Source organism: Agelaius phoeniceus (assembly GCF_051311805.1).
Source record: "Agelaius phoeniceus isolate bAgePho1 chromosome W unlocalized genomic scaffold, bAgePho1.hap1 SUPER_W_unloc_2, whole genome shotgun sequence".
NCBI classification, from domain to species: domain Eukaryota; kingdom Metazoa; phylum Chordata; class Aves; order Passeriformes; family Icteridae; genus Agelaius; species Agelaius phoeniceus.
In genome coordinates this window covers 10,772,367-10,784,754 of record NW_027509867.1, presented here as the reverse complement: position 1 = coordinate 10,784,754, position 12,388 = coordinate 10,772,367, and the positions used below count along the sequence as shown (strand labels likewise).

Below are 12,388 nucleotides of genomic sequence, written 5' to 3'. Positions count from 1 at the left end.
ATTTCATGTCTTTGCTGCAGGTTCCTCAGGTGGTGAAGGTCTCCATGGAGAGCTCACCTTACTTCCAGCTCGTGAGCCCCAACGATGCGTACCGTGCCGTGCCGCCGGGCGCCTCTGCCCCTGTGCGCATCCGCTTCAGCCCCGACGAGAACAAGGTGAGGCTGGAGGAGCCAAAGCACACAATGATCTCCACAGCCATTGTTTTCCCTGCACTCTGGCTCCAGCCCATTGCATGCTGTGAGCTGGGCTCCAGGCCATGGGCAGGCAGCCTGCAGCCAGTCACACTTTGGCACTGCTGGCAGGCACTGCAGCCAGGCCTGACAGGCTCTGCTTCGCTCCCTGCACATCCCTGAGCATTGCCAGGGGAAGATGCACAGGGAACAGGATGAAAATGACAGAGGGCTGTTGATAGATGTTGGGCCATCCCTAGGTCCAGTGGAAGGGGTTCCATCATTATGATGGAAAACAGCAGAGGAACAAAGAGGTCAGAGAGCTTTCCTCCTTGCTGACTGGCAACAGCTTCCCTGCCTGCCCCTGGGCTGGAGCAAAGACGGTGCTTTTTCAGCCCCTCTGTTCTGCAGCCTTGCAGCTGTGCTGTCCCAGAGCACAGGTGACCATGGCACAGCTGCAGGGCCAGGGCAGAGGATGTGCTGTGCCCATGAGCCCAGCCTGGCACAGGCACACTGGGCTCTGGGTGCCCTTGGTCAGCAGGAGGTTGCTGAGTTGCAGGGGACTTGGACACCTGCCTGCAGGAGCTGCTGCAGGGCAGGTACAAGCTGCAGGCAGAGCTGTGAGCCCAGAGCCCGTGGCAGTGACACTGCTGGGGCTCTGTCTTCATGCCTGTCACTGTGCTTGCTCTGTCAGCTGGCACCCATTCCGTGCCAAAGGTGCTTTTGTGGGCAAGTTTAAACAGCAGTGCTGAGGCCCTGGCAAGTCTGATCTCAGTGCTGGCATCTGGAGGGTTCATGTTCTGATCTGGAGGCTTGTTCATACGGAAGGGTTTAGGACATGGCATGGAAGGGAGGAAGCCTTGCAGGGAAACAAAGAGAGGCCCTTTCCAACAGCATGCTGCTGCCTCTTGGCACTGTTCTTCTCCTGACTTGGCTGGACAGGCAAAGTTAGAGGGGAGTTCTGAGCCAACTGATGTTTCTGCACCAGGCCAGAGGTGCAGGATCTCTTTGGGTGCAGCTGTTTTCTCATCTTCCTTTTGCTGCTTAGAGTCAGTTGAACACTTTGTCCTATTCTCAGACAGTGGGAATATAGAAACCTAAAGAGGAATGTCCTGTGTTCCCCAACTCCATGTTCCTTAGAAGGGGCTTAGGAATTATTTAACATCATTAAAATTTAGAGTAAAAGTTATGATGGCTTAGGGCTGTTATCTGTATAACCCAAGTGACACAACAGCTTAATGCCACTGAGATAGATTTTGCAAAGTGCACTGCTGCCTTTAAAATGTGACATATCAGTAGAACTTAGTGTTCATTTTAGGGTGCAATAGGTAAATTGATGTCCTTGTAGGGTTATAGAAATGGGTTTTTCTTCTGCCATGGGGATGGCACTAAATGTCCTGTCCTGAGCCGGTTTCTTTTCCTGCAGGATTATTGCCACGAGCTGGTCTGCATCACTGCCAGGGAAAGGATAGTTGTGCCAATTCGGGCCATCGGTGCCCGAGCTGTGCTGGACTTCCCTGCCCAGCTGGACTTCTCCAAGTGTCCAGTCAAGGTCAGCACCCAGCAGACTCTGCTGGTGCGCAATGTCGGTGCCCGGGCAGCTCGGTACCAGCTGAGCACCCAGAGGTGAGGCAGCTCATCTGTCCCTGTGCAAAACACATTTGGGAGAGAGCAGGGTTGGGAAAGAGCAGCAAAAGGAGCCAGAGCATTGCAGCTGCTGCCCTGCAGCCTGGCTGGAAGTGAGCAGCATGGATGGCATCTGCTCTTGCTTTCAGTGTTCTTAGCAAGATACAGCCTTGGAGCTTTCTCCATCCCAGATTTCCTGGAGGCTGCTGGAACATGTTGGTAGCTGGCTTGCACCCTCCTGAGCACAAGCAGCTTCTGAAATGCTTCCTCAGCACTGCCAGCCAAACAGAGCCATTCTCTGGGAGAACACAAGCATGTGGCTTTGCAGTGGTCCCTGCATCAGATGCCCAACCTGAGCTGTGCTGCAGGCAGCCGCTGCAGTTCCTGTTACTTAAAGCTGATCTGATTTCCCTTGTTGGCTGAGGGCCTCAGTCACCTCTTCTATTCCATGGTGAACCTTTGAAAGGCAGTTTAAAATTTCAAACAGATGATTTAAATCTGTGAATAAGGCCGTGCCCCCTTTCATTGAGATTTCTTTTTAAATACTCTGAAGTTCCTGTGTTTCTGCTGTTTTTTCATTTTGGTTTGTGTTAAATGTTTGCCAAAAGATCACGAATTGTTCATTGGGAACTTTCATGAAGGTCGAGCTCCTCTAATGCCTATCAATATACCACATGCCCATAGGTACATGCACAGGTGTATAGGAAATATGGGACATAGGAAATATGAAATATTCACAATTAGTGAATATGTGAAAAGCAGTTGGGCTGATTTAGAAGAGAAAAGTATAGAATAACTTCTGCTGGAGGGGACCTCTGGAAATCATCTGAGCACACACACTGCTCAAAGCAAGACCAGTGTCTGGGGATTGCAAGGTGCCATTGGGAGATCTGGACCTGTCTTTAGATGCCATACAAGAAAACAAACATACAAATGGACCTAGTTAAAAAGCAGAAGAAAACGACCTATTAAAACTCCCTCCATACCTTATCTTTCCTGCCTGTTGGGTGCAGTAGTGATTCATTGAAAGGGTAGATCTAAAGGATGAGAGCTATCTTAAGGAACAGCTCACAATTAACAGAGAAAAGGCCAAAATTTAGCCTGCCAGCCCCATCTCTTGGGGCAGTGGTTTTCATTTGGTTCTTACAGTGTCAGGCATGTCTCCTTCACAGCTCTTCTATTTGTGGGCTCAGGGTGCAGCTTAGTGACGTTGGCTGACATTCAGAGGAGTCAAGTTTAGCTGTAGAGCTTGTGTCCTTGGGTCTTGGGGAGCCAGGTCTGTGTGAGAGATGACTGCTACAGCAGGAACAGAGGAGTCTGGTGGGTACAGCCCAGGGATGTGGGAGATGCAGGGGCTGATTTGCACTCAGTTTTTCAGTCCTGACAACTGAGTCCTGAATTTGGCTGGATCCTCTTCTCCTGATAATTTGAAAAGAAGAAGACACCTTCTTTCTCAGGCAACCCCTGAAGTCACCCCCAGGAATGTTATTCCCATCCTGCCATCTGAGGGCAGGAGCATGGGAGCATGTAACATGGGGCAGGAGTGGGAATGGAATGGAATGGAATGGAATGGAATGGAATGGAATGGAATGGAATGGAATGGAATGGAATGGAATGGAAGGTAGTGCTGAAGCCTGGCCAGGGATTCCCCTTACTGGCAGCTTCTCTGTTTTGATGAAATCTCTGGCAAAAGACTAAGAGAAGAATGCTGTGCCTTGCCCCCAGCAGGCCCTGATGCCCCTGAGCCCCAGCAGAGCTGCAGCAGTGCTGGCATCAGCCCCGGGGCAGGTGCAGGAGCCCGTGCACTGATCTGGCTCTGGGGCTGCTGGGGCCTTGTCTTTCCTCCCCTCCCTCCAAAGTCTCACGTCCAGCACATGAACATTGCTGGCCCAAGGCTTCTCCATCAGCCAGCAGTGATGTTCTCACCAGTGGGAATGGGAACAGCTCAGCCCATAATTACAGCAATAGGTCCTTAATGAGCCAAGCCAGTTCATCAGCTGTCACTGCTGACATGAACAAAGTTCAGCTTGCCAGATGCTCTCTTTGTTTTTGTGTGTGATGCATTCATCACCAAAGTCCCCAGAAGACACTTTGAAGTGACACATTGACCAGCAGCAAAGCACCAAGGCCAGGAACTTTTGATTCCTCCCTGGGGCTGTAGAAGAGCACAAAGCCCAGCAGCTGCTGGGCACAAGCACATTTCCCCTGAGCTGTCCCTGAGCATGAAAGCACAGAGTCTTGTGTTTGTCAGGCAAGAGCTGTTTACCTGGTGGCCAATCCTGATTGCTCCTGGTAAATCCAAAGTGCACCAACACATCTGCATCATTATTTCCAACACATTTCACAGAGTTTCTCTGCTGGGCCAAGCAAACAATTACCAGCCTGCATGACAGCCCAGAGTCGCAGACTGCATTGCTGGTAAATACAAAGAAACCTCCTGTTCTGCTTCCTTGATGTGCTCCTGCTCATGGTGCTTCATTTAGCTGGGATTGGACCCTTCAGACTATAAATGGCATCCCCCTTTTGGGTTTCTGTGTCACTGTACCGCTCTAATCTGCATTTGCACTCTGAATTTCAGAGTTTTGATTGCTCCTTTTCTTAGAGCAGCTTTCATTGAAATGCTTATAAAAGTTGCCCTTTTTAGGCTAAATCAGGATGTTTTCAAGGTAAAATAAACGAAAGAACCACACTGCAAATTCAACAGTAACTATTCCTTGGTCTTCAAGGAAAAGTTCCTTCTCCCTGTCTGATTCCTAGGCTGTAATCTCCCAGGACAGGTAGTGCCCTAACATTTGCATCTCTTGAGATGAGGTTTATAGGCAGCAGGAAAAGAGAAATTCCTGAAGCAGTCAGTGTCAAATTGTGCATGCAGATAGCTCTGAACCTTCTGTGCTCTTCACAAACCATTCTCTGATGGGATTGCTGGCAGTGGGACCCTTGAGTCTCATTGCAGAGGGCTGGATGCAGAGTATGGGGGAGCTGAGGTAATTTTATCCCACAGGATCTTCTGCGGGCTGAATCTCCTCAGAAGCTGGTCAGCAGCTGTTTCTGATCCTGTCTGTTCTGGCTGTCTTCTGCTGCCTGTGCTTGGTTTGCTCCCTGCTTGCCCAAGGGAGCTGCAGGGAGCTGCAGTGCAGCAGGAATCTCATGGCCAGGTGTCCCCCAGCCCTGATGCCTCTCTTTGTGTTGCAGTCCTTTCTCCGTGGTGCCGGCCACAGGAGCTCTGGGCGCTGGTGACACCGTGCAGGTGACAGTGGCATTTCACCCGCTGGCCAGCGGTGCCCATTGCGGCTCCCTGGCCGTGCGCTGCAGCTCAGGTGAGTGCTGGGCCCTGCAGGGCACAGGACAGTTCTCCACATGGCTCCCTGCTGTCCCATCCCCTGCATTCCCTCCAGAGGTGCCTCCTCTGCTCAGCTTTACCCCTAAAACAACTGAGAACTCGTTGATCTCTAGGGCATTGATAAAATGGATCCCTTCTGATAGGGCTAATATTTTTTGAATCCTGTTTTGCTGGGAGTTGCTGAGTGGAGGAAGGAGGAACCCTGATTCTCCACTACCGTATGGCTATGCCTGGGTGAAGTTTTCTTTTATTCTTGGGCAGTGCTGTATGTGAGGTGTGAGGTCTCCATCAGATTCTCTCCAATGCAATGGATTTCTTGCACACCTCTGTTCCATATGCTGCTTCTGCATTGGCTTGTCACAGATCCTTTTTCTATGTTGCCCTCTACACATATATTTAGTTTCTGTCTAATAATGTTTTCAGGCCCTCAAGTTCCTGCTTGGTGACAAATCAAGACAAATTTGTCCTCATCCCTGTTTTCCAGGCCATCCATGCTGTTGCAGACCTCTCACATCTGTCTCCTATTTGATTTCTAGACTAAGGAATCCCATTCAGTCTTCATATAGAAGCTGCTCTGTATCTACTAATCTTTCCTTTTTTATTTAATTTGAAATGCTGCAGCTTGGTTTTTGAGATCAGAACAATATAAAATATTTCAAGACTGATGTGGCTGTGGGTTTGGACAGGGAGATGATGATGATGATGATTTTCACAGTGTTCATTTTGTAGTGGTTTGTCACATTGCAGAGCCAGGCTGGTTGTGTTTCCTCGCCTGTGTCCCCTCCTGCTCTGGGCTGTCACTTCACTTGTTCCTCTGGGCCTCCTTTTGCTGCCCACCTGCCCCCAGGCATATTTGCGGGTCAGCAAGAAGGGATCCAAGGGATCAGGAGAGACAGGAGTCTCGTGGGACACCCAGGGTCCTCCAGGGTCTCCAAGCCAGGACTGAACTGGGCTCCTCAGCCCTGTCACCTGAAGGACTTGGATGCAGAAATCCCGGTGATCTGAGTGGGTCACCAGAGCACATGGACCAATCTCCTAGCCCACACTGTCACCTTGGGGCCAAATCTCTACAAACACCCTCAGAAATAAGATGTTTTAGGAGCTGCCCAGGACATCCTCACGCTGTACACACAGAGCTGAAGGATGTGATGAGCATACTGATCCACAGAATGGCTCATTCAGCTCAAAACTGTGACACTTTCTTCTGTGCCCTGTGGTTTGCTCCGTTCCTTGTGCTTCCATCAGCCAGTGAGCTGAGCAAAGACTCCCCTTTGCTTTGTTCCAGGTGAAGAGAGAATCCACACAAAGCTCCATGGAGAAGCTGTAGATGTCAACATTGGGTTGAGCACAAATTCCGTGGAGGTTGACAAGACTTTCATCACCATGTCAAGCCACAGAACCCTGTTCATCGAAAACAGGAGTAACATCACAGCCCACTTCCAGTGGAAGGCTTTTCCTACTGAGGAAGACAAGAATAAAGAGAATAGGAGGTTGGTTTGAAAGATACATTTCCGTGAGATGCATGGCCCAAGACTAAAACTGGGCCTCAGGGGGTGTTGGTGCTTTGGAATGGTTTAGGCCAAGTAAACCATGCCTGGCACTGGGGTGTGTGTCCCTGGGCTTCAGGAGCTCAGCACTCAGCATTTCAGTTCCATTTAAACTCCAGCCAAGGATGGCATTTTGGGAAGGAAAGGTTGATTGCAATGACTTGATTTCCTCAAGTTCTAATTGGGCTTTTGCCTCTCTAATCTTCTTCCTACCTGAGCTGGCAACATCCTTAAACATTTCCTGAGTTGCCAGTCCCTCTTTCCAGAGGTGGTACACCTTCTTTTCTTCCCTTAGTTCCTTCAAAAGTTCCTTGCCCATCCAGGCTGGTTGTCTTCCCCGTCAGCTTGTCTTTCCACACACAGGGACAGTTTGTTCCTATGCCTTCAGGACTTCTTTCTTGAATTATGTCCATCCCTCCTGGACCCCTTTGTTTTTAAGACTGTTTCCCAGGGTACTCTCCAAATCAGTCTCTTGAATCTGCCCTTGAATCTCAGGCTGAATCTGCCCTCCAGAAGTCCAGAGTGGAAGTTTTGTTGATGCCCCTCGTTTCACCAAATATTGAGAACTCTATTATTTCACAGTCACTGTACCCCAGACAATGGTGAACAGATGAAGTTCATTTAGTCTTTAGGGAATCTCATGGTGATATCCAGTGCCTGGATCCCAGGGAGGCAGCAGGCTGCCCTGTGGAATGGATCCAGTTGACACCCAGGGCCCTCAGTTCCCCTCAGAAGGGAGTCACCTACTACCACTCCCCTTCTTTTCTTCTTAACACTTGAGGCTGTGATCTGTCTGACAGATGAAGTGCAACTGGGAGACTCTCCAGACAGAGTTTCTTCTTTAGTGTCATCTGCCTGGCCCTCTAGAGCCAGGGCCTCATACATATTCTGTTAGGGCACCTGGATAGGTGTGGGTGTCAGGATGGAATTTTACTGCCTCCCCAGTAGAGACCCATTTCCATTCCCCACTGTCTCCTAGGTCTCCTCCTTCTGCCTGCTCACAAGAAGGGCAGGGCTCCTTTGACTCCTGCTGAGCTTCTCTCAGAGCTGGACAGATGTAACTTCACCAGTTTATTTCTGTTTCACTCTCCCTAATGCTCCTCAGCCTTTCCACTTCTTCCATAGGCTCTGCCACAGGGCAGAGCAGATTGTTCAGCTGCTCCCACCACACGCAGGTGTCTTTTGCATATCCTCTGATATTAACACCAGGCTCAGACCCTCCCTGCAGCCAGGGGCCTGGACAGCTGCATCCTTCCTGGGGGGTTCTCTTTGAGTTAGTGCACTCCTGCTGGCAGTAGCAGCAGCAATGGCTTTTCATCATTCGTAAACCATAGCTGGGGAAAAAGAAAGGCAGAAAGAAGAAAGAAAAAAAAAAGGCAAGCACCTCACAACCAGCCAAAAGACACAACCCACTACACAAGGAGGGTGGGTCGCTGCACCCTTCCTGCTCAGCCTGCTTGTGCCAGCTGCAATGCAAAACCTGAAAAAATGCCATGCAAACTGCCATACTGGAACTGCCATGCCCAAATTGCCATGGCAAGCCCCTGTTTGCTGAGGGTCAGGCTGCTTACACTCCCCAGAGCCATTTTAAATGGCCTGCAAAAGACCAGGAGATTGACCCTTGCCTGCTTGAATGGCTGGTGAGAGGGTCCTTTAGTGCCCTGGGCTTCTTGGTTTTCCATTGTTCTCCATCTACTCACACAGTGTGTGACTTCCATACAAGCTCTGTGTGTCAAAAGAAAAATCCCTTGACCTTCTCTGGTTACTTCCCTGGGCTGTTTATTTCCATTTTTTCCCACGTTCCTGCCTCAGCCTGGACCCCAAGTGATCCTCTTTCCCCTCAGAAGCAACTAGGTTTCCCCAAAGTAAATTCAACCTGGTTTTGGTTTTGTGGGGTTTCTTCCAATTACATCTGTTTTCATGCCAGTTTGTGTCCTAGACTGTCACCAGAACATTTTATTCTTCCTTACTTCCAATCTTAGGCATGGTTGTAGCTCCAAGGCCACTGTCCTGCTGCCAGAGAAGCTTTTGAGATCTCAGAGCAGACAGGACATTTTTAATGAGAGGAGATAGTGCAGGATACGTTCCCTCTCAGGACATTCTACTGCAATGCACTGGGGTGGGACCCAAAAAGCTCTGGCTCATGAAAAGGTCTCTCCAGGAGTTTGCTGTCTCCCTCCTGCACAACAAAGTCCCTTTGCCTCTCAGAGCCTCTGTTTTCATGTATATTGCATATAAAACCTTGAATGTCACTGAAGGGATTTGGTGCCTGAATTAATCAATTTCCTTTGGAAGTGCTCTGGGATGCTCTTGTGAAAGGCAGAGCAGGGAACAGGGCAGGTCCAAAATGGAAGAAACAAAGAGTGATGCTGGTAACACGTAGCTGCAAGCCAGCTTGGTCTCCCCTTCTCAGGGAAGTCCTACTCCATGACCTTTATCTGCCTCCCCCGAGCAGCTCAGTGGTAGGAAAAGCCCCTTGAAGTGGCTGGTTGATTCTCCCTCAGTTTTGGCAGGGGCTTTGAGCCAGCAGGTTCTGCCAGAGGGCTGCTGGCTTTGGAAACCTCTGCTGAGCTTGCAAGTGTGGAGTAAAACTCCCTGCTGTGCCAGTGAACAGCAAGTTATCCTCTGATCTATTTGGGATCCCCATGGCTTGGGGTCAGCCCTTTCTGGAGAGCTGCTGCTGCTGCTCCTCCCCAGGTGCTTTGCTCTCCTGTGCTCCCACTTCTCTCTGCAAATCTGTGGCTCATGAAACCATCTGCTGGCCTTGTCTCTCCCTGGGGCTGCAGGCAGTGTTTGCTGAGGCTGCTGAAAGAGGTGTCCCAGGAAAACTTCCCAGAGGAGAAAGAAACAGAGAAGGATAAGAGATCTTGTGAAGATCGCAGTGCCCTCCTGAGCAACATGGTCCACGAGGAGATGGCAAAGTTGCCAGAAGACCCCATGCTGTTCTCTGATGACGTTTTTGTCATTGAGCCAATGGTAAGTGATAGCTGAGAACATTCTCTTCCTCCTCCTCCTCCTCCTCCCACCCACCCTACTCCCTACACCCACCCCTTCCCCCAGCTGCGGTCACTGGGCAGATCCTCAGCTGGCCCCATGTGCTGGCAGAGAGGACATGGAGTTTCTGGAGCAGCTGCAGAGCTCCCTGCTCAAAGCATTTGTGCCCTGCAGGCTCAAGGCAGGGCTGGGAGCCTGACAAAGCCCAGCTCTGCTGCCAGGCTGGAGCTCAAGGGCACTCTGTGCATGTCCTTGCAGTGTCCACAGGGAGCAGCTATTGTAGGTAGGGGATCTCCCAAAACGTGGTGTGTGGGGTACAGCAGAGACTGTTGGAGCACTGCCAGCTCACACACTGACCTGAAGCTTGCAATGGTTTGCTGGGAAAAGGAGGAGGCCAAATTCGGCCCAAGGTTAATCACAGAAATGCCAATCCCCTCCTGTAACCATGACTTGCACTATTTCTGAGTGTCCCTTCCAGTGTCATCTGTGAGCTTGAAAACAAGGGTGCAAGGTTGAAATGGGCCTTTGGAGTTCTCCTGCACACAGGGACAGAAAACCTTTTCCTTTTCTGTTTGTGCAAGCAAACTGCCATGTGCTCCCATCCAGCAGAGCCCTGATTCTGAGTACTGGCATTGTGAGAGACAATGAATGCCTGGTGTCTGCACAGTGCAAAATCCCTTCTCATCTTGAAGTAAACGCTAGAATAATCCCAACCTCTACTTTCTTTCAAAACAGGTTGAACTAATATTTTTATTTCCAAGGAAGGGGATTACATTCTCTTCTTGCTTACTCCTACGGCTCATCTAAGGCTGAGAGCCAGCAGTGCACAGTGGCAGCTGCATCCCACTGTAGCTGACAGCAGCATGATGTGCCCAAGAGCTCGTGTCAGAGCAGCAGGAATATTGTGGAGAGTGGGAGCTGATCAGCTGAGCATTGAGAGCTTCCAGTGGTGTGTTGAGCTGGGTTTGGAGTGTTTCCTTGGCTCCTTGTGTTGTTCACTCATCATTGATGCTCTAAACAAAGGCTTACAGGACTGTGGATGAAAACAAAAAACATGAAGTTTGCAGAGCAATGTTTTGCTGTCTCTTTCTGCTGTAGGAGGGAGAAATTGGGCCCAACTGTTTGGCTGAAATTAAGGTGACCTTCAAGCCCCTGGAAGCACTGGAGTATCAAAGTGTGGCTTACTGTAGCATCTCAGGTACAGCTCCTTTGCCCTGCTTCTCTCCCCCTCAGTGAAGCCATGGGGGAAGCCTGAGCCCACTGGGCTCCCATGGAAGTGCTGGGAAGAGTCCCTGGTCAGCAGGGCAGTGCTGGCACATTCCCCCTGGCCCTGCAGCTTCCAGGGAGTCTCCTGTGCCAGGCCAGGGCTCAGAATGCTGTGTCTGCCTGACTGATCCCAGAACAGCCCAGGCAGTGCAGGGAGAGGTTTTCATGCCGTGGCTTTGCCAGCATTCCCTCAAAGGCCAGAGAGCTCCAGAGCAGAGCAGCTTCAGTGAACAAGTACTAAGCCCCTGCAGGCCCCTGGCCTCCAGGATGGGTCCATTTGCTATGGATCCATCATCAGGTGGGAGGAGCTGAGTTAGAAATGGGCTCCCTGAGCCTGGATCACCTCCCAGTGCCCAGACAGCAGCAGAGCAGAGGTGGCTGAGCCCCACTGAGCCCAGGGTGTTTGTAGAGGGAGCAGCCTTGGCCAGCACCTGCCTCTTTCCCTGTGTGGGAGTTGTCCCCTTGCAGCTCCCAGTCTGTGCAAATAGAACACAGTGCTGAGTGTCAGAAGGGGAGCACTTGGGCCACAAAGTCCTGTGCTCCTGGGCCAGGGAGTTTGGTAATTGCCAAACTCTGTATGAGCTTTGTGCCTGCACTGAATGGATTTCAAAGCTCCTCTAGGTGCATGGGAAGGAAACCACAGAATCACAGTGTGTTAAGGATGGAATGGACCTTAAAAGCCTCTGGGCAGGGACACCTCCCAGTAGATGAGGTAGCTCCAAGCCCCATCCAGCCTGGCTTTGAAGACTTTCAGGGCTGGAACCTCCACAATGCCCCTGGGGAACCTGCTCCAGTGTCTCTTTTTTACCCTCACAGTAAAAAATTTCTTCCTAGTATCTAACCTAAATTTCCTTTCTTTCAATTTCTACCCATTACTCCTTGGCCTGTCACTACAAGACACCAGAGATGTTTTAAACTCAGCAGACTGGTGGCTCCAATTGGAAAGCAGCCCAAGGAATGGGTTAGAAATTAGAAGTCAGCCCCAAGGGATTTCTCCTGAGGGAAGAGAAGGGTGCATATCTTCTCCTGCAGCATCAGGAGCTGCTTGCATCCAGCTCAGAGTCAGGGACTAGCGCTGAGGCAGCCTGGAAAATCCAGTGTGACAGAGGGAATGATTGTACTGCAATGGACATCTCTCCCCAGGCCGTGAGAGCAGGCTGCCCCTGCAGCTCAGAGGGGAAGGCCAAGGACCCTTGGTTGAACTCAGCTCTCAGACTCTGAACATTGGGAACGTTTTTGTCAACACCCCCCATGCCTATGAGGTGAGCAGCAGGGCTTGGGATGGATCCTGATGGCTCCTTTGGCAGCAGCAAGCCTGGTGGAGCTGTGGAATTGCTGCCAGCCTGGGCACCTGTGAGCAGGGAATATTTGATGCACTGCTCAAACCTGGGGGGTCAGAAAGGTGTGTCTGTTGTTCATGAAGCCCAGTCCTTTCTTTGGGGATC

The 12,388-nt window shown here is 50.7% G+C and overlaps 2 protein-coding genes across 2 annotated transcripts in view; one reads left to right on the top strand and one right to left on the bottom strand.

Annotated features, from left to right (window-relative positions):
* LOC143692754 (uncharacterized) overlaps positions 1-12,388 on the bottom strand; it is a 180,694-nt gene that overhangs the window by 109,717 nt on the left and 58,589 nt on the right. The gene's annotated exons all lie outside the window — the stretch shown is intronic.
* The window catches only part of LOC143692614 (hydrocephalus-inducing protein homolog), a 57,274-nt gene that overhangs the window by 9,444 nt on the left and 35,442 nt on the right, over positions 1-12,388 (top strand). Inside the window, exons 3-9 of the mRNA XM_077172864.1 lie at positions 21-155; positions 1,597-1,796; positions 4,989-5,113; positions 6,422-6,626; positions 9,470-9,659; positions 10,776-10,875; positions 12,087-12,205. Of these exons, the coding sequence (XP_077028979.1) occupies positions 21-155; positions 1,597-1,796; positions 4,989-5,113; positions 6,422-6,626; positions 9,470-9,659; positions 10,776-10,875; positions 12,087-12,205 (1,074 nt within the window). The remainder of the gene's footprint in view (positions 1-20; positions 156-1,596; positions 1,797-4,988; positions 5,114-6,421; positions 6,627-9,469; positions 9,660-10,775; positions 10,876-12,086; positions 12,206-12,388) is intronic.